General features: G+C 44.9%; 2 protein-coding genes across 3 annotated transcripts; one reads left to right on the forward strand and one right to left on the reverse strand.

Moving 5' to 3' along the window:
- Positions 1-644: 644 nt before the first annotated feature.
- On the reverse strand, positions 645-6,888 carry LOC144109690 (uncharacterized). The gene is made up of 2 exons (XM_077642490.1): positions 6,486-6,888; positions 645-1,861 (listed from the first exon to the last, which is right to left on the reverse strand). The coding sequence occupies exons 1-2, from the start codon at positions 6,754-6,756 to the stop codon at positions 645-647; spliced, it is 1,488 nt and encodes a 495-aa protein (XP_077498616.1). The 5' UTR covers positions 6,757-6,888.
- A 132-nt stretch (positions 6,889-7,020) lies between these two features.
- On the forward strand, positions 7,021-7,913 carry LOC144110670 (uncharacterized). 2 transcript variants are annotated; one of them, XR_013309894.1, is made up of 3 exons: positions 7,021-7,403; positions 7,475-7,648; positions 7,732-7,913. XR_013309894.1 is itself a non-coding variant. In XM_077643728.1 (2 exons), exons 1-2 carry the CDS (start codon positions 7,457-7,459, stop codon positions 7,900-7,902), a joined length of 363 nt encoding a protein of 120 aa, XP_077499854.1. In that variant the 5' UTR covers positions 7,021-7,456; the 3' UTR covers positions 7,903-7,913. The 2 variants fall into 2 exon arrangements, 1 of the variants encoding a protein (XP_077499854.1); XM_077643728.1 differs by having other exon boundaries at positions 7,021-7,648.
- The last annotated feature ends 11,625 nt before the right edge of the window (positions 7,914-19,538 follow it).

Consider the following 19,538-nt stretch of genomic DNA (forward strand, 5'->3'; position numbering starts at 1 on the left):
AGTGCCTTCATAAATCTTCAGTACAGGGTCCAAAAGCTTGTTGGCCTTGTTGTGCACTTCTTGAGGAATTTCTTGCTCTGCGACATACTCTTTGAGCAATTCCATCTTGGCCAAGACCAAGTCAGATTTTGTCATGCTTGTAGAGGCTTCTGCTGTTTGAACACTTTCCAAAATGTGGAAAGCCTCGCTTGCCTTTGAATTGGATGACACTGCTTCAGTAGCTTTCAGGATCTTCTGATCTCTTCCTTCAGGTGCGCCAGCGATGACCACACAGTGAATGTGTTTGCAGATCGTCAAGCTCATTCGGTGCTCCTCACAATCACATGAATAGCTATGCACACACACCATGCACTCGCTGCACTTCAGAGGGCAGCAGGCACTACCTTTCTCTTTTGAAATCCTGTATGTGAGGCCTCTTGTGGACTGGGATTGCACAGTCCATGTTCCATCTTCATTCCTCTTGGCAGGCGTAGTAATTGCCACAGCAGATCTGTGGTTCTTCTCGATCCGGCTCATCTTGCTCGTTCTCTTTGCTTTCACAATGTGTTGTACCCTCTTCATCAAAGACTCGTATGTCATGTCCATCAGTGCAGTGATGAGCCTGTCAACACGATGATTCTTCTTACCTTCCAGGAAACTATGCTTTAAAGTCCTGTGCATCCTTTCAAGATACATGTTTGTGTTGATGCCAAGTCCAGTTCGAAAACTGTAGGCCCACATCTCCAGGCGGTGAGCATAATTTCCTCTGAAGTACTGAATAAACTCCTGAAGCCTGGGATCTTTGTTGGCAAGAAATGACTCGAGAAGCTCAGCCACTTCGTCTTTTTTGGGCACTCTAGCAGTGTACGAACAGCATGGTAAACATCTACTGCGAGTTCTTTTCCTTTTATCTTCTCAGAAATCCTTCGCTTCCAGTTTTTGTCCACATGCCATGTGCAGAGTAGTCGATGTTGAGGTGGGCCCATGACTGTTGACCAGGCCTTGAAGTATTCGGATGCATCATCTGTCATGAAAGTTCTAGCTGACAGGGCTCCTGTGGAGGACTTCAGGGATTCAAAGAATGCTGATAGGGTTTTCTCATTAATCGTGCTGCAGATGAAGTAAGCCATAGGCAATCCTGCTCCATATTCATCCAGCACCAGAACAGTCACCAGTTCAAATTGGTACCCCGTTGTTCCATGTGTGGAATCAACACAGACTGTTCCTGTACCTAGAACTTTCAGCAGCTCTTCCTGTGGCTCCGTCATTAAGGCAAGAGCAAAGTCTTTTGTACTAAAGGTATTCGTTGGGTCAACAACTTCCTGCTCTTTGTACAAGCGAACAACAGGTTGCCCCTTGTTCCTCATGCTTTGCACCCATATGCTTACACTCACAGCATCATTATCATGACATCTTTCAGGAACTGTGAGGTTATATTGCCGCTTGATGTTGTGCAAGTCCATGCGATTTGTCAAATGCAGAGGAGTTAGCTTGCTTGTCACCGATTCCCTTATTTTCTTCAATATTGTCCTCATGGGCACTCCTTTCGAAAGGTCATCCGCAATGCTTGCCCTTTCCTGGTCAGTCATACTCAGGTGTTCAACATCTGCATCATGCCCATAATGCGTCCTTTGGTACGATACCTTGACAGTACCCTCGTCTCTAGTAACGATCAGAAAAGAAAGGCATGTCCTGCCGCTCCTGCAGCTTCCCTGACTTTTCATCGCACGAGTCTTGTTGCCTCGACCTGGTCGTGCCACTCCTGACCTGTTGCAAGCGTAGTAGGTCCTCGTACATCCGTTGGTGAGCCTTTTTTCACCTGTGGATATTACGAACTTGCACACCTGGCTCGCTTCCTCCTGTCCTTTCCAATCATGGAACTCTGTAAAATGCATAAAAAATACTTTAGAAAATATTGTGTAGAAAGGTGTTAAAACTGAAGGCACTGTCATTGTCAGTGACGAATGAACAATGCTTGAAAAATATTCGAAAAACATGGAGGATTATGTGCACCATAATTTCATGTATACACTGTACATACCAAAAAGCGGAACTTTGTACCTTGCAGAAAATACAGCATTCAAATGCCCAATTCAACAATATCACGAAGGTTTGCGATACTTGCGCTATATGCTTCTGTTGCCATCACCTTGCTCAATATCTGCACGCGTGTTTGCTATGTGGCCCTAGTTACTATCTCGTAATACCCACTTTAACGCTGAAGCATGCAATTGCGTGGTGGAATCCTGGAATGCGATCCCCTCGTGTTATCGTTATTGTCTTGTGGACGTGTGCGCCCGATGAATAAAGTAATATCAAAGGTATTGAAGGCAATGATATCAGTGCGTTTTTAAGGGAGTATGGTAGGGTAACCCTCCACCAAAAATCAAATTTGGAATTTTGGCACAGAAAAATCGACTACACTATGCGGAACAGTCCTGCGGAAGCGCGGCCTCGAGCGCCCGCTCAAAGCGGTTTAAATGAAGGCTACAAGGGTAGACGTGCGGGCTAGTTGGTGCTGCATACTTGTTTTAAACAGCGCAAAAGACACGGACACAGGAGGGACACACAAGACACACACAGCGCGGTTCAGATGTCGCGCCGAAATGTGCCACGCGCCCTGGCGTGTAAAAGTGGCAAGTGGAGTTCGGAGGCCGGTTTGTTTATCGTTGTTTTTCGCGGTTTTCTTCATTATGGCGTGTTTTTTTTTGCTTGTGTGTGTGTATGTATGGCAAGTAAACGGTGCATACTAAAAGATAATGTATTGTTGGAAATATTTACTTTTATAGCAGATATGCAGCTAGTGGTGCTCTTGTAGCGTGTTTCGTCTTTGTTATTGTTTGCATAGGTCGTGATCGCTTATGCACCTTTTTCGAACCTCAAACGTAGTACTTGCCCAGAAGATGGCACGATCAAAAATGGCAGATGGCAAATGGGGCAAAAAGAGAACATTAAAAAAATAATCGCTTCATTAGCAAGAAGGACAGTGGTAAACCGGCACGATAAAGCGCAAGCTTCACGAAACCTGGTGAGAGGATCGGTGGTGATTCCTTCGATGTAGACGGCTCAAGTACAACTGGCTACGTCTCATCGACTTTTCTCTTCCCTGCAGCTTCATGCAAGATGTTGCTGTGAACAACATATCTAATACACGTGCAGCAGGGGATTCCTCCTTTCTGTTTTGTTCACACGCTTCGATCAGTGATTTGATGCTCCCCTGCTCCACGTGTTTTATAAATACTGTTGAAAATCGTACTCGAATATAACAACTTCGAATTCATCAATCAACACTATTCACAAATTAACGGCACAGCCATGGGTACAAGGATGGCCCACACCTACGTCAACATCTTCATGCATAGTAATAAGTCTAAATTTTTGAAAGATTGTCCCATTAAGCCCACCCTATACAAACGCTACTTGGATGATATCTTTTTAATTTGGACTGACACACCTCGTCCACCCCAACATATCTTTCACTTACACGTGCGCCCACACCACAATTAACTTCCTAGATGTTGAGATTTTGGTAAACGAAAGCTCACTCACCACCAGTGTATATAGAAAACCGACGGACCGTCAACAATACGTACACTTCCAAAGCTGCCATCCTCGTCACTCTAAAACAAGCATCCCATACTCTCAGGCACATCGATCTAAAGGAACATGTTCCCAAGATGAAGACTTCGTAAAAAATTCCAAACGCATGCAAGAAGTCCTCATTAAGCAGCGATACCCGTCGCCATTGCCGACGATGCCATTCAAAGGACATCTAAACCCAACCGAGAGCAAATACTGGAGTGACGTCGATACAGCGAGCAAACAGACCATCAGGCAAATCTCGTACTTCCCTTCACCAGTAACCCAGCCGCCTAACGTACGTAAACAAAATCTTCAAAAAAACATTTCAACATTCTCAAACAAAGCGAGCTAGCGCCTCGCCAAAATTTTCACTGCTCTCCCTCATGCAGTCTACAGACGACCGAAAAACATTCGAAACATTCTAATACACTCAGTCACATAAAGAGCCGGTTTTGGGGTGTCGACCTTGTGGAAAAAGTAGATTCCACGTCTGCAAACACATTACAAACATCAAGCTGTGAAATAAGGACAGCTTCAGGATTCAAATGGAAAATTAATGACAACTCTGATTGGGATTTCTGCAACGTAATATACCTCCTAGGATGCAGTGTGTGCAGTACGCAGTACATTGGGCAGGCCGTTAACTTTATACGAATTCGCTTTAATAACCACCGCGCGCATATTTTATCCCTACCTCCCCTTGTTAAAACACATATATTAATGAGAAAAACGACCCATTTGATGCAATTAAGTTAACAGTCCTACAGGGTGGGTTCCACAACAAAGAGATCTCGAGCAACGCGAGTCGTACTTTATTTACAAATTTAATAACAATTCCTCACGGCATTAATGAAAGTCCGGGTGTATTGACCTCCATCGCCCCTTGCAGAGCCAATGCTGACCTTAGGAATTCCGGCGCGACAAACCTCGGTCGTTTGTCGCCAGCGGCATCTTTTTCAAGCTTCGCTGCCCGCTTACACAAAGCTCTGAATTCATCCCCCACCCCTGTCTTGCCAGTTCGACGCACCACCTTGCCGAGCGGGGTGCAATTGAAGAACCAAGAACCCTTGATGGGCACAAAAGAGAAATACTAGAAAAAGGAGAAAGAAATAAAGAGAAAAAGAAAAACGCTTTGTCCCCTGCCGCCCAGCGAGCTTGCGCGGGAGGCCAGCACGGGGGAAGAAAGGAATAACGAGGGGAGGGAGGGCATCCGGGCCCTCAAAGCAACAATGACAGACTTTGGCGGAGTCCCGGAGCAGATAAGAATCATAGATGCATGTACTGCCCGTGCCGCCGGCCAAAACGAGCAAACAAATAAACAATAAATTCAGACAGGGCAGGAGACGTTCCAGGAGCGTCTTCGGTACGAATAGTGAAGGCGGAATCAGCGGCGCAGTTAGCTTAACTACACACACGTGCACTGTGCATGAAACACACACACAAAAGAAAAAAAAAAAGGCGGCAAAACATACGAGTTCGCGAAAGTGTCCTGTGGGGGGGTAAAGGTGAATGGCAGGAGCATTTAATCAAGGGTTCTTGGTTCTTCAATTGCACCCCGCTCGACAAGGTGGTACGTCGAACTGGGAAGACAGGGGTGGGGGATGAATTATGAGCTTTGTGTAAGCGGACGGGCAGCGAAGCTTGAAAAAGATGCCGCTGGCGGCAAACGACCGAGGTTTGACGCGCCGGCACTCCTAAGTTCAGCACTGGCTCTGAAAGGGGCGATGGAGGTCAATAAACCCGGACTTTCATTAATGCCGTGAGGAATTGTTACAAATTTGTAAATAAAGTACGACTCCCGTTGCTCTCTTTGTTGTGGAACCCACCCTGTAGGACTGTGAACTTAATTGCATCAAATGGGTCGTTTTTCTCATTAATATATGTGTTCTGACAAAGGGATGATGGGTAGGAATAAGATATTTACTTATGCAAGAGTGACTAGCTATGCGCAAAAATTTCCGTGTTTCAATTTTCAAAACTGCGAACTTTGACCGCAGCGTCCCGGACAAATAATTCCAACTCCCGACCGCGTTTTTAAATTCATTCTAAACGGGGTACGTGTTTACTGGTACCTGCAGTGGTCGGCTGCGCAACTATATATATAAGCTATCGCGTGCAGCTGTCATATTATAAAAGAAAATCCGCACAAAACAAAAATTACGCAGCAACGGGCTGTGGCGAATGATTGCGCGCAATATTTTTTCGCGGGTTAGTGAAACGAACAGTTTTGTTTTAAATCACGAGAGTTGTATCAAAAGCCTTTTATGTCGTCATTAATTACGATAGGTACGACGACACAGTGAATAGGAGTTTATATAGACTGTCGTCCTTCAAAGACCCAATGCTTTTCTCCTCCAAAACGTCGTGTAGAACAAAACCGGACCGCCAAATTTTGACACGGTTGTACGAAATTTCTGCACTAACGAAAGCTATGAGTGTAGTCTCCTGCATGTAGAGAATGTAGAATACAAGGAAAAATTATAATATGTATGCTCTAGGTCAGGTTCATAGTCCTACAGCACTCGATTGTAAATGCAGGCACTCGACGGAGCGCTGATAGACGGGCGTGGTCACCCGTAGGCGCATTTGCGTGGCTTTGCATGGATAGTACGTGTTTAACCTCTCAGGTCTGCAAAAGCTGTATCGGGTCCGCCAGGCAGTGGCGATTATAATAAATGCACAACGAAGCGCGCCGTTCGAGCGCACTAAAATAATACACCAGCAGTTCAAGGATATCATATATAATAAAAATAAAATGCGGGATTTAGCTCGCTGCAAAAAGCTGTAAATTCGCCCGCTGCGCACATATATAGATGCATTCGCACAGACTTGCTAAGAACGTTAAAGCAAAACAAACAAAAAAAAAGCCAAAGAGGCAGCGCAGGAAAATTCATGCACGTCGCGTTGCAAACATGTCTCCTTACCTTTGTCGTTCCCAAAGGACAGTTGCAGATTTTCGGCTGGGAATTTGTGCGCCACGTTGTAGTGATGAACCAAATTTTCGAGTGTTGATAGCAGGCTGCTGCACTGGTCGCAGTGGAGAAAGGCTCCTTTCGTCTCCAACTTGTGCACCATCCTCATATGCTGCAGCATGTTTTTCCGCTGAGTGAAGACTTTGTCGCAGACGCCGCAACGTCGATCATGATCACCGTGCTCAGGTTGACGTTCACTCTGGTTTGGAAACACTGACGCCATTCTGGACAGAAACGCGCATGCAGTGTGTGAAAGCGCGGCGCATCAGGTGCGCTTTTTGAACCCGCGCGCGCTGTCAAAAACGTGGGGAATTCCGAGAAAAACCTAGGGAAAATATGTCTCTTCCCAACCGGACACGACGTCATTAAAAGTCACGTAATTATGACGTCACGTGACGTTTTATGCGTGACGTCACATTTTGTTTGACCAATCAGCGTTTCCAGCCCGCCTGCACCGAAACGCTTGTTGCGTGAGAGGCTAAAAGAATGTCGGGCAGAAGCGTTTGCGGGTCGGTGGGCTGGAAACGCCGATTGGTCGGTGGGATGCGTGTCTGCGTGACGTTTTTTCGCTTCGCCCTCGTTCTCAACCGGATGTGGGGTCGCCGCGCCTCTCTCGGCCTGTCCCTAGAGTGCCTAGGGAATCGCTAGGGCCGGCCGGCCGGCCGCCGGGCGTGCGTGGTCTGCGGGCATTCTCTTCGTGAGCGTAGGGGGCGGCGCGCGCGTTTCGGAAGCTGTCCAGGTATGGCTTTTTTTTTGCGTGGTGCGCTCGTCGGCGCAGCCAGCTGAAATTTCTGTACAGTTCTTGCTTCCACGACATTGCGACGACCCCCAAAAGGCGCTGACCCGCGAGAAATCGCCAGCGACATAAAGGTACGCATTTTATCTCAAATTTCGCTTCATGAAGTGCTGTACCGCTTACCTACATGCCTTGCGCATTCCAGGACCTCGTTTTCCTGCTGCAGGAGCACGTCGTGCTGGTGTTCAAAATTTTGCAACTCCATTACGACGACCCACATAAGGTGCGGTTTGAGGACCGCCGCCGGCGTCGCCATCTGAACCGCCGTCTGACAGCCACGATGAAGCGCTTGTCGGGCGTGCACGTTCTCAATCACGAGGTAAGGGTTGAACAACGTTTTCGCAAGTTTTCTCGTGCAGAACTCGCCAAATTGCGGCGCTTGTAACGTAACTTTTTTTGCAGCATCGTTTCCTAGATGCTTCTGGCGAGCCGATGCTGTCCTTATTTGCCGCGGACCGATACCACGTGGCGAGACGCCAGGGCATCGACCCCAGTGCGCCTTTGTTCCTTTGCAGTGGCAAGTCCAGGGTAAAAGTGGCCACGATAATTCTGCCGCTACAGTCTGCCCTTTAGGATCGCTATCAGCTGTAACGGTAAGTCCAGAAGTTCCGACTCGCGCATTGTGGAAATCGCGCCTGGCCTAAGTTTCCAGCATTCACCCAGTGCAGTGCAGCTTTGTTTAATTCCTTAGAGACTTCTCGCGCTTTGTCGAAATCGACGGCAGCCGTGAAAATTTACATATTAGACCTCGCTACAGCATTATCCCAGCGCAGCGCGCCTTTGTTTCTTTGCGTCGGCAAGCGTTAGAAGCGCGCGCCGTCTCGCGCTTTGTCCAAGTCGGATCTAAAACTCGCGCTAGGCCTCGTTGCCTGGTTGACAAAGTGCACGGCTTTGTTCCTTTCAATGGCAAGCCTCTGTCACTACAGTCGGCGGCCTTAATTTGTATGATCGCTGTCAGCTTCAACAGCAAGTCCAAGAAAAGTTATGACGATCGCGCGGTGTGGAAACCGGCGGTAGAGACAAAAAACTCGTGCTTGTAGCTGCAGACTTACCCAGCTCCAGTGCGCCTTTGTTTATTTCCGTAGCGACTACCCGCGCTTTGTAGAAATCGACGGCAGCCGTGAAATTTTACATATTAGACCTCGCTACAGCATTAGCGCAGAGCGCCTTCGTTTCTTTGCGTTCTAACTTGTTTGCTCGTTACTTTTGTTCTTTTCAGTCGTTTCCTGAATCTGTCCAAAGAGCCGGGGTAGGTTGATGATTGTTCGCCGTCAGTGGAACCACATAGCGATCGCACTGCATACAGCACGACTTTGGTCCATGTGTTTTTTAAATAAAAACATCAGATGTCGAAGGTCGTGCCCGAGGATTGCTTCGACAGCTGGGGCAAAACCATGGGGACCGCACACGCTGTGTCGTCGCTGCCAAGTGAAGAGGCACAAAACGGCTGTCAACCTTAATAAAGGCCCTTCTCGGGGCCGCCTCAGTGTTTCCTGGCAGATCACACGCTTTCCACCCTGTGCACGTGTTCTCATTTCCAATTAAATAGGTCCTTCAAACCCTGCAGAAGGCTTGAATTAAGAACTGCTAATATCAAGATGGTACTTGAGAAACAATAGCGGCTACAATAACAAAGATGAAGAGGGGCTGGAGTTACACGCAAATAAAAAAGGTTGGAGGTACCCAGATATGCTGAAATGGTTTTGGGCGGGAGTCCTAGTTATTCTATATAGGACTCAAATAATGCATATTCAGCGTTTATCAAGGTTTTTGTAGAAATATATAAAGAACATTAAGCATTCTAAACGAATAAGAGAACCATGGATCACGCCAGAGCTCAGAAGAATGATAAAGAGCAAAAACAAGTACCATGCCTTTTTAAATAATCGCTCTCTTGAATCTCTTATTAAAAAAAGCAAGAAATAATCTAAATGCTGAGCTTAAGCGTGTTAAGACTGTGTATCATCAAAAACTGTTCTCTGATGTTAGAATGAAAAATTCAGACACTGTGTGGAAAGTTGTAGATAACTTGTTACGTCGCAATACGCAAAATGCGCCAGCTCAACGAATAATCTATAAGGGCTCTGAATTATCCGGTCAAGCTCTTGCTGGCCATTTAAACAGCAATTTTTTAACCACCCATTTACCTATGATGCATCTACCTGAAGTTCCTTCATCTTGTAGCCCTTTCGAAAGCCTTTTCCTTGAGCCCACCAATGAGACCTTTATGAATTTGAATAATAGCAAAGCCTTAGATGTTGACAATATTCAGATAAAACCAGTCAAATATGTACTATCATATATTGCACCTGTGCTTGCATACATCTTCAATTTGTTAATTGAAACGGGAGTTTACCCGGAATAAATGAAGAAAGCAAGAGTGACAGTTGTGTTTAAAGGGGGAGATAAAGATGTAGTGTCCAATTATAGACCAATATCTGTGATTCCAGTCTTTTCAAAGGGCTTGGAAAAAGTAATCTTTTCCCGTGTAGTGCACTTTTTTAATGCAAAACAAATCCTGTCTGATGCTCAATTTGGCTTCCGAAGGGGAAAGTCGACGGAAACGGCTTTGTTATCACTTAAGGAATGTATCCTGCAAAACACTGAAGCAGGTATTCTCACTGTCGGACTCTTCATTGATTTTAGTAAGGCTTTCCATTCCCTAAACCATCAAATTTTAACTCATAAACTTTCTCAAAACGGAGTTCGTGGAACACCTTTAGACCTCATGAAATCATACCTGCAAAATCGAAAACAATCTGTCTATATCCACAACCATCAGTCTTCTTTTTTGGCGGTACGAAATGGTGTGCCTCAAAGCAGCATTCTGGGCCCGATGCTTTTTAACATCTATATAAATGACATTGGTCATATTTATGACAAAGCGAAATTTATTATATACGCCGATGATAGCAGTTTACTAATCCCTGGTCACGACATAAACAAGTTAATTGAAGAGTGCAACGTAATCCTTACGAAACTAGAGAACTGGTCCTCTTCTAACTGCCTACAAATAAACCCTACAAAGACAAAGGTAATGATTTTCCGTGCAAGGTACAAGCCAGTCGAACTACAACGCGCTCCTAAATACGCAGGTCAAGAAATTCAAATTGTAGACAGCCACAAAATCCTTGAAGTTACTTTCTCGTCGCATCTCAGGTGGGATCGACATGTGGAAAATATTTGCAAAAAGCTCTCTTCAGTAGCAGGTGTTCTAACACGATGTCGATGGCTCCTTCCCACTCACGTGAAAATTCAAATTTATCATGCTCTTTTCGGTTCCGTAACTCTGTTTGGGCAACACCACAAAAACAAATGTGATAAAAATACAGGTTCTGCAGAAGAAAATGACCCGCTACATTGCAAACCTTCCTTATCTGTCTCTCCAACGCAAACTGCTTTTAGAAATTATAACATCATTCGTTTTGAACATGTATATGTTTTTCGCATTTTGAGGTTCTTTTACCATTCTTCTGCTTATAGAGATTTCTTAATACGTACTACACATTTAAGGACCGCTTCGAATCGACTCTACACCTGAAATACCGATCTCTGGTATATTCCATATTTTCGAATTAATTATAAACTACAAATGCTTGAACACAATTTACCGACCACTCTTAATAAGCACAAAGTTTTGGATAGTGTTAAACCAAGCGAGTTAAAAATGTATTTTGTTAATATATAGCCAGGTTGCATTTAATGTTTCTTTGTTGTCTGCCGGTGCCATGTATGCCTATTGAGTGTTTCTTTTCTCTTTATTTTTCTCGGGTCTTCTCTTTGTTTTCATGCGTCTGTAAACTATTGTTAGTGAACATACATGCTCACTGTTTTCATTGCAGTTCAAAAATTGAACAAAAAAGTAAAAAAAAATAAAGATAGGGGTGTGGGGAGCAGACAGGGAAAAGATTGGGAGAGGAAGCAAAAAATAGAAAGAAAAGAAAAAAAAAGGGGGGGGGGAACTATTCTAGTAGGGAAGGACGGGGTAAAAAAAGGAGATGGCGAAACGAGAGAAAGGGAGAGGAAGACGGTGCCCGCGATATGGGCAGCGCGGCAACCACAGGCGTACGAAAGCAAAACGTGCAAACAAGACACAAACAAAATGCGCAAACACAAAGATGGGCGCCGCTGCAGGTGCGTGGCCAAAGAGGCGCCGCTGCGCAAATGACACTGGCAGCGACGAACAGGCCAAACCAGGCGCCTTTTGGGGGGTCTCACTAATTTCCGGTGAGCCGAGGGCTAGAACGTTAAGGAGTGGGCTACGTTAACGAGCACATGTCTAAGAACTTACGGGGTCCGGGTTTCACTGAACGGTGCACCCCTCTCCCTGGGCGGGTCGTTGAACCGACTTCGTCGGGAATACTTGGTTGTAGTGCACGTGGGCTGGGCTAGCTGTGTACAAAGATTTCAAATTGTCGGAAAAAAGTAAGGAAAGAACGTCAAAGCTTATTAATACTGCACGAGGCAGGATAGTGTAAGTAAGGAGGGGTATGATTGCCTGGGATATACACTAGAAGTTATAAAGGGTATATCTGAGTTAGCCAATTAACGAGAGGTGCAGTATTATTTTGTTTGGAGGTCGTGAATAAAAGAAAGGATACCAGGCTTTTTGTTAAGACATTCTTGAATAGTATTAAACTTGTGGATAAAATAGAATTCACGTTGTTCACGTTCTCGCCTGTTTTTGAAGCCCCCTTGAATAATTGTTACTTTTAGTTGGTCAAATGGGTGTCCTTCTGAGTTTACATGCTTGGATAGGGGAAGATTGGGGAGAGACTTGGTGTGTGCTCGGTGGTTGTTGAATCGAATGCGGAATGCAGTGTTTGTCGCTCCAATGTATTGCTGGTTACACACAGTGCATTCAAGAAGGTAAATAATGTTTGATGAGTCGCAGTCAAACTTGCCGTTGATTGAATGCTGGAAAACTGACCTCGTACTAGTTGCGGAACACGTAGTCTTCATGTGCTTGCAAACTTTGCAGCGATCTTTACTACAGGGCTGGCATCCATATTTTGGGGTTTTGTGTTCCTTGGAGTGGACTAGATGGTTCTGAATGTGTTTGGCACGCCTGTAAGTCACGCGGGGTGCGCATGTAAATATTTTCGATAGTCGTTGACTTTGCTGGAGAATATTAAAGTGGTTATTAAGAATTCTGTTTATGTTCGGTGCGTTACTGTTAAATGTGAGAATAAGGTTTGTAGTGTAATCATTTCGGTTATCTCTTCGGCGCCCCTGGAGTATTAGACTACGGTTCAGATTTGAAGGTCTGCTTATGGCGTCATCAATAAAAGAACGTGGATAGCGCTGCGTTAAGAGCACGTAAACATTTTTTAATGCTTTTTATACGTATATGTAAACGTTTTTTTTGCTTGAAGTGCGTTTGTCGTGTACTGCCATTTCAGAGGCGCTTGGGCCCAGTCAAGCTGCTTTTTAGCAGCTTTTAGCCCTTGCATCTCTGTAGTATGTAACTTGCATTTTGTAAAAATGTAATGAAATTGCATTTGGAAGAGAAAGACAAGGTTTCATTTTGCAGTGTAAGCTTGCGTCTCTAGAATAAACAGAGAACGTTGCCTCACACCGCTTGGGCCTGTCTTTTGACCCCTAGTTCACCGCAGGGAAAAAAAGGACCTCTCTAGGAAACTATTTGTGGGATCTTTCCTCTGCTTCAGGAAGGGAGGGGGAGGGGAAGTTGGTTGATGGCCTCCCCTTTGTCGGGTTCGCCGCGACACGCGACGCACGACGGACAAGACGATGAAAGGAAGCGGGGAAAGCTGCCTTTCCGAAATTAACCGTGACTTGCAGGTGCCTATAGCTGTGTTTGGATTCCAGGGAAGTAGCAGCCGACCTCTGAATCCTCCTCGCCCATTCCCACGGGGCTCCGCGTGCCATGTCGCCATGTGCGGTGAAAAGAGCAGTGTGCAGAGTTTAAATTAAACAAGTATGAAGCTATACAATGAAGCCAATTACAGACAGCTAGAGGAATTTCAAGAGCATGCTGTGTGATGCTAGTTATCTCAGTGAAAACTAATGCAGCCAACTATTATTTCGTATTTTTTTTTACCCAACAGACATGAAAGGTCTGAAGATGAATTAGTACCAAACACATCGGTACATCAGTTGTAATGCCTGAAAAAAGTTGTACCAACATGTAGATGCCCATGTCGTGATAATCAGGAATACTGAAGAATTAAGGAAAATTAAAACATTTTTTTTGTTCGGGCTCACACACTTGCTACAAACATCTTTATACGTAGCAATTTAAATGACTCTGTAGGATGCTTTTTGGGTAAAAAGTACAGTATGGCAGAAAGGAGTCTTTAGGAAATGCACTGTGTAGAAATAGCCATACCAATTTCATCTCATCGTTCGATAAATATAACAAATACCGTGCAAAGAAGCTTGCTGCATAGTATAGTTGCAAGTTACTGGTTGCAGATCGCTCTGCAGTCACTGAACTGTGATTGTGTATGTACTGCATGACAGTGCGGGGATAGCAAAGCATGCAGTTCAACCAACAAAGAGATACTTGTTCATATCGTTTACCACACATATAAACAACATCAATGAAACAGGATGCTATGTGTAACTTTTTGACATGTTCCTTTTTGGCAGCCTCTAAAAATGTTTCCGCCGAAATGAGCTGGCTTGTTTTGCAGCAATATAACCAGGGGACTGCTGTAAATTGCCACATTTTCAAATTGTATGAAAATCATTGCATGTGAGGGGTCACAAACCTATCCTGTTTCTTGAAGGTCCCGTTGCTTTGTTGGCAATGCTTGTACAACCATTGCCAGCTTTCCGCATTCATGTGCACAGGGTATGTCCATTACGTGCATGCCTTTCCACCTAGTAATGGCTTACATTCCAAACAGACAAAAAACACATAGAGCACAAGTACAGATAGTATTTGTAGTCCACATTCTTCTTATTCACCTCAGTAAATATGGCACATACCCACGCGGGGGGATTGGCCAAGGTACAGTGGAGATTTGCCAATGAAGTATTTGCACGGGAAAAAAGACGTGAGGCGGCGGCGTAGAAGACTGAATCAAGATAAAGATAGGAAAATTCAATTAAATTTAAGAAATATGAATTACCAGGAATAGAACCAAGCATTTCGGACATGAGACAGAATTTTGTATACAGCTAACAAGGTAACCGATCAGTTGCACTTATGTAATCATGAAGGTAGCCACAAACACTGCTTAACGGGAATTCCTTGGCGCTCGCACCGAACGAGAGAAGAACTGGAAGAGACTGGAAGAGGGACCTCCAAATACTGATTTCCTTGAACAACCGCCGGCAAGAGAGGAGAAAATGGTCTAATGTTTCAACTTGCCCACATGAGACACAAACGTTTGTCGCAGGGAACCCGTATCTGCGTAAGTACAAATTTAAGGGATTCTGCATCGCAGAAGCGTCATTGACACCTCAAAACGTCTTGATTTACACCACCGGACATCCCATGGGTACTTTAAGTGGTGAAAATCCACGGTATTGAGCAACGGATCACTCAAGCTGGCTGAAATATGTTGGAACCACTGGAAACGTGAAGTTTCCAACAGAATGAGGTGAGGGACGGGATAGATTAAGATTACAGGAGCGCTGAGAGCTGACCTTGCCAATAAATCAGCCACCTCGTTAAAATAGACACCCGAATGCCTGCAGGTACCCGGACAAAGCGGATCTCACGCACTGTGCACGGAACAAAAAACCTAAGCGGCCGATTCAATAAAGATTTTCCGGAGTTTTGGAGAGAGCCTAAAACTGAAAGGCAGTCTGCAAGAATAAGAACCCGTGCTACATGTCTGGGAATTTTGAGAAGAACCAAACCAATAGCCAAAAACTCTACGAAGAATTTAGAAGTATAATCAGGGATACGAACGGAATAGCTCCAAGCCAGATCCTGCGAATATATCCCAATCGCCGCCTTCTGACAGCTGCCGGAGGCATCAGTGGAGACAACATATGATGAGGAAAATTGTGTAGGTGTTCAGAAAGAAGGCCATTTATGATATCTGCGGGCATATGTTTCGCATGGAACGGGTAAATATGGTCGTAATAGAAGACGGGGTCAGCCTGCGTATCAGCAACTCGTTGCAAGGAGATCAGATCAACCTGAAGCGGAGCTTGCGTGAACCTAACTTGCGCAAGCTGATAGCCTGGCCAATGTTGCTCTTGTTGTTAGCCTATCAAAAGATCGCACATACCCACACTGGGCGATCGGCGAAGAATCCGGTGGCTATTCATCTGTACTCAATTAACAAAAAAGAAAACCACGCGGGAACGCAACACTGGCGGATGTGCTGAATTTCAGGAACAAACCATGCAACAAGTAACAAAATATTCCTAAATCAGATTTTATATTGCATAATGAACAATGACTGTACCAAAGCAATGAGACATAAGTGAAGCATTTCATTCCTTTCGTGACATAAACGAGTTATGAGGTTTCTTGAACAATTAAAAAAGTGATTTTTCATGGCAGCCAGCATGGGTCATTTCAAGTTATAGCTCAAGATTACAATCACATCTGATATAGATGACACGCATGCTATGAAAGCAAGATAATTTTTTTTTCCTTTTTTATGAGAAATGCACAGGCAGTTTCAAGGCTTGCTTCACAATTTAATTTCTGGCGTATACACAAAGGCATGTCTATAAATTATTCGTGCGTTGCACCAGAACCAACACTACTTAAGTTGGTAAATCATGTTCATTACCTGGGTGTCATTAATAGCAAACATGATAATGCTGCTAATGTTATAGACGAAGAAACAGCGGTTTTATGAAGACGTTAAGTAATACGTGATACTGTTGTGTCCATCAGCTAGGCAGTTTCAAGGCTTGCTTCACAATTTAATTTCTGGCGTATACACAAAGGCATGTCTATAAATTATTCGTGCGTTACACCAGAACCAACACTACTTAAGTTGGTAAATCATGTACATTACCTGGGTGTCATTAATAGCAAACATATGCTAATGCTGCTAATGTTATAGACGAACAAACAGTGGTTTTATGAAGACGTTAAGCAATAAATGATACTGTTGTGTCCATCAGGTAATGAACTGTGCGGCAGTTTCAGTTTCTCTTCTCTTATTTTCAAATTCAATTCTCTTTCAGTTTCTCTTCTTCAGAGTTTCAGTTTCAGTCACATGCATGTTGCTTGACACCGCGTATACGTGACGCAGGAAAAGTAGAGGGGGGGGGGGGTCGGAGGAACCTTGGCGTCAGTATGACATCGCTCGCTCCGGTGTGTCGTTCGACCTTGCATCTACAATACAACAACGTGCCGACGAGGTAAATCTTTACTATGAGTTTCACGGGATCTTACGCCCCCTCGTACATTCCTGAAAACCCCGGATCAGCCACCAATACCATGGAACCAGTGGAAGGCACTGTTTTCTACCTACTTAGAGGCATCTGGCGCCTGAGTTTCCTGCATCCCGGCGCAAAGCTATAGATGCTTCTGCAATCGCGCGGCGTCGGAGGTCAGCGTCGTTCCGGAACGCCTCCCGCCACGAGCGCAATTTTAAAACGAAGGAGACCTCAATTAAGTGAGGTTACGAAACGCGAAGATGCGTCGAAGGTGCCTCCGCCCGCCTTCCGTCGCGGAGACAAAAAGAGGGCTCCTTCCTAAAAACAGAGAGAGAGAGAGTAACAGAAAGAAAATGGGGAACGAAGGCGCGAAATCGCCTAAGTATGCGTTATTGCTATGGGTTACTGCCCTATATGGAGCATCACGCTCTATTATCTGCAAAGCAGGAAAAAATAAATAAATAAATAATATATATAAAAAATATAAAAAGTTGAGGGGGGGAATAGGCAATATGCTTTGCTCTCATAACTGTTTTCTCTGGTCATGAGAAAGAAAGACTGGCATGGGGAGGAGAAGGGCGGCATGTGGAAGCAAGCACGCAAATTGGCATGACCTCAGACGATGCAGTCCGGGTGCTGTGAATTTCAGTAGGGCTAAGACTATGATCTCTGAAGTGTGGAGAGAGTACCAGGGTTTTCATTTATACCGGCCTGCACAGTATTAAACTGATATATAAAGTATGACTCTTGTTGCTCACGCTCACGGGCATTTTGGAAGCCGCTCTGTAGCAGCGTAACTTTTAGTTTGTGGAACTCGTGACCTTCCTGGGAAAGATGTTTCGACAGGGGGAGGAGAGAAAGAGATCTCGTGTGCGCGCGGTGGTTGTTGAATCTAATTCGGAAGGAATTCTCGGTTTGGCCAATGTACTGCATCTGACAATCGCCACACTCGAGCATGCATACTACGTTACTACTGTCACAGTTCAAGTTTTCACGGATGGAGTGTTTGAAGTTAGAGTATGTGCTTTGAGCTAGTGTTGTTGTCCGCATGTGCTGACAAACTTGACAGCGATTCTTCCTGCAAGGTAGGCAAACCACAGGGTTTTACTTATTGACAGTAGAGTGAACTACATAATTCTGCATGTTTTTTGGTAGTCTGTAGGTAACCTGTAGAACTGTTGGAAAAATTTTTGACAGTCGATCGTTTTGTTGGATTATGTTGAAATGTTTTTTTTAGAGTTTTGTTGGCATTAGGAAGGTTTTTTGCGAAGGTTAAGACGAGATTAGAGCGGTGTTCATTTGCGGTTGCTAATGGGGGATCCCCAAACATTTCATTACGATTTGCTGCTTCCGCTTTCGTAACGGCATCATCAATAATGGAGGCCGGATAGCATTGGTCCCTCAGAACCTCCCGCATACGGCTAGAATTTTTTTCGAAGTATTCTGGTCGTGAGCAGATCCGTTTGAATCTGATGGCTTGGGAATATGGAATTGAAGTTTTGCAGTGGCGTGGGTGGCAGCTCTTCTAATGAAGGTACTGTTGCCTATCCGTGGGCTTTCTATAGACACTGGTGATTAAGGTACCCTTCTCCATTCGAATTGAGACGTCCAAGAAATTACTTTGACTGGTGGAGTAAGGGTGTGTGAAACAGATGTTTGGATGTACGTTGTTAAATGCTGAAATAAACTGGATGAATTGGTCCTCTGTTTTCGTCCATACCATGAATATGTTGTCTAGGAAGCGTTTGTAAAAAGCCGTTTTTGTTGGGTATGAGCGGATAACCTCCGATTCAATGCTATGCATATATATGTTGGCATAGTTTGGGGCCATTTTCGTTCCCATAGCGGTACCACTCGTTTGTAGGTAAAAGGAGTTGTTGAATTCAAAAAAGTGGAGCTTGAGGACCAGATCAGTAAGTGCAGCGATGGTACTTTGGCTAGGAGCATCATCGTTTTTGTGTTTTCCATAGGATGCGACCAGAATCGGATGCCATCATCATGCGGTATGTTTGTGTACAGAGACACTACATCAAGGGTAACTAAATATATATATGCAAAGTTGAGAGACGCTTCATTTAGACAGATTTATTTGGAGTCGACATTTCGGACAGAGCCTGTCCTTCCTCAAGACTGAAGTTACAGCGATCTTCCTCCCGTTCTTGAGGAGTTGTAATTGGCACACATGTCCGCCACATGAAAATAGCACCAAGCAATCGGGTGCTGGAAAGAAGCTGGACAGAAAAGAAAAATACTAGAAAAGGGAGAAAGAGTAATAAATAGAAAAAGAATATGCGCTGTCGCACCCTGTCCACCGAAAAGCCGCTGGGAGCGTGCAGAAAAAAAAGAGAAAGAATTAAAGGAAAACGAGGAGCGGGAGGAGAGAATGGTCGCCCCTCAAGGCAGAGTGGCGGCGAGTACAGAAACAGACGGTGGCGGATTCGCGGAGATGCGTGTACTCGCGTGCCCCTGGCCAAAACTAGTAAAAAAATAAACAGAATAAAGCGCAGACATGGCAGGACACTTCCCTGGAGCCTCTTCGGCAGGAATAGTCAATGTGGAATCAGCGGCGCAGTTTGCTTAAGTAGAGACGTGCACTGTGCATGCAAACACAAAAATAAAAAAGGCGACAAAACATCCGAGTTCGGGAAAGTGTCGCGGGGTGGGGGGGGGGAGGCGGGGGGTAAACGTGAATGGCGGGAGCATTTAGGCAAGGGTTCTTCAACTGCACCCCGCTCGGCAAAGTGGTCGAACTGGGTGGGGTGGAGGTAAAGATGCGCTTCTTTGTCCCGTGCACGCTGTCACAAACGCGGGGAATTCTGAGAAAACTCTAGGGAAAATGTGTCTGTCACCAACCGGACATGACGTCATTAAAAGTCACGTGACCATGA

This window comes from Amblyomma americanum, chromosome 11 (genome assembly GCF_052857255.1).
Source record: "Amblyomma americanum isolate KBUSLIRL-KWMA chromosome 11, ASM5285725v1, whole genome shotgun sequence".
Classification (NCBI taxonomy): domain Eukaryota; kingdom Metazoa; phylum Arthropoda; class Arachnida; order Ixodida; family Ixodidae; genus Amblyomma; species Amblyomma americanum.

Coding starts and splice junctions, on each gene's coding strand:
- LOC144109690 (XM_077642490.1), bottom strand. CDS start 6,756: ATGGCGTCAGTGTTTCCAAACCAGAGTGAACGTCAACCTGAGCACGGT. Junction 1,862..6,485: donor GTCCTTTGGGAACGACAAAG/GTAAGGAGACAT, acceptor TGCATTTTACAG/AGTTCCATGATTGGAAAGGA.
- LOC144110670 (XM_077643728.1), top strand. CDS start 7,457: ATGCCTTGCGCATTCCAGGACCTCGTTTTCCTGCTGCAGGAGCACGTC. Junction 7,649..7,731: donor TGCACGTTCTCAATCACGAG/GTAAGGGTTGAA, acceptor CTTTTTTTGCAG/CATCGTTTCCTAGATGCTTC.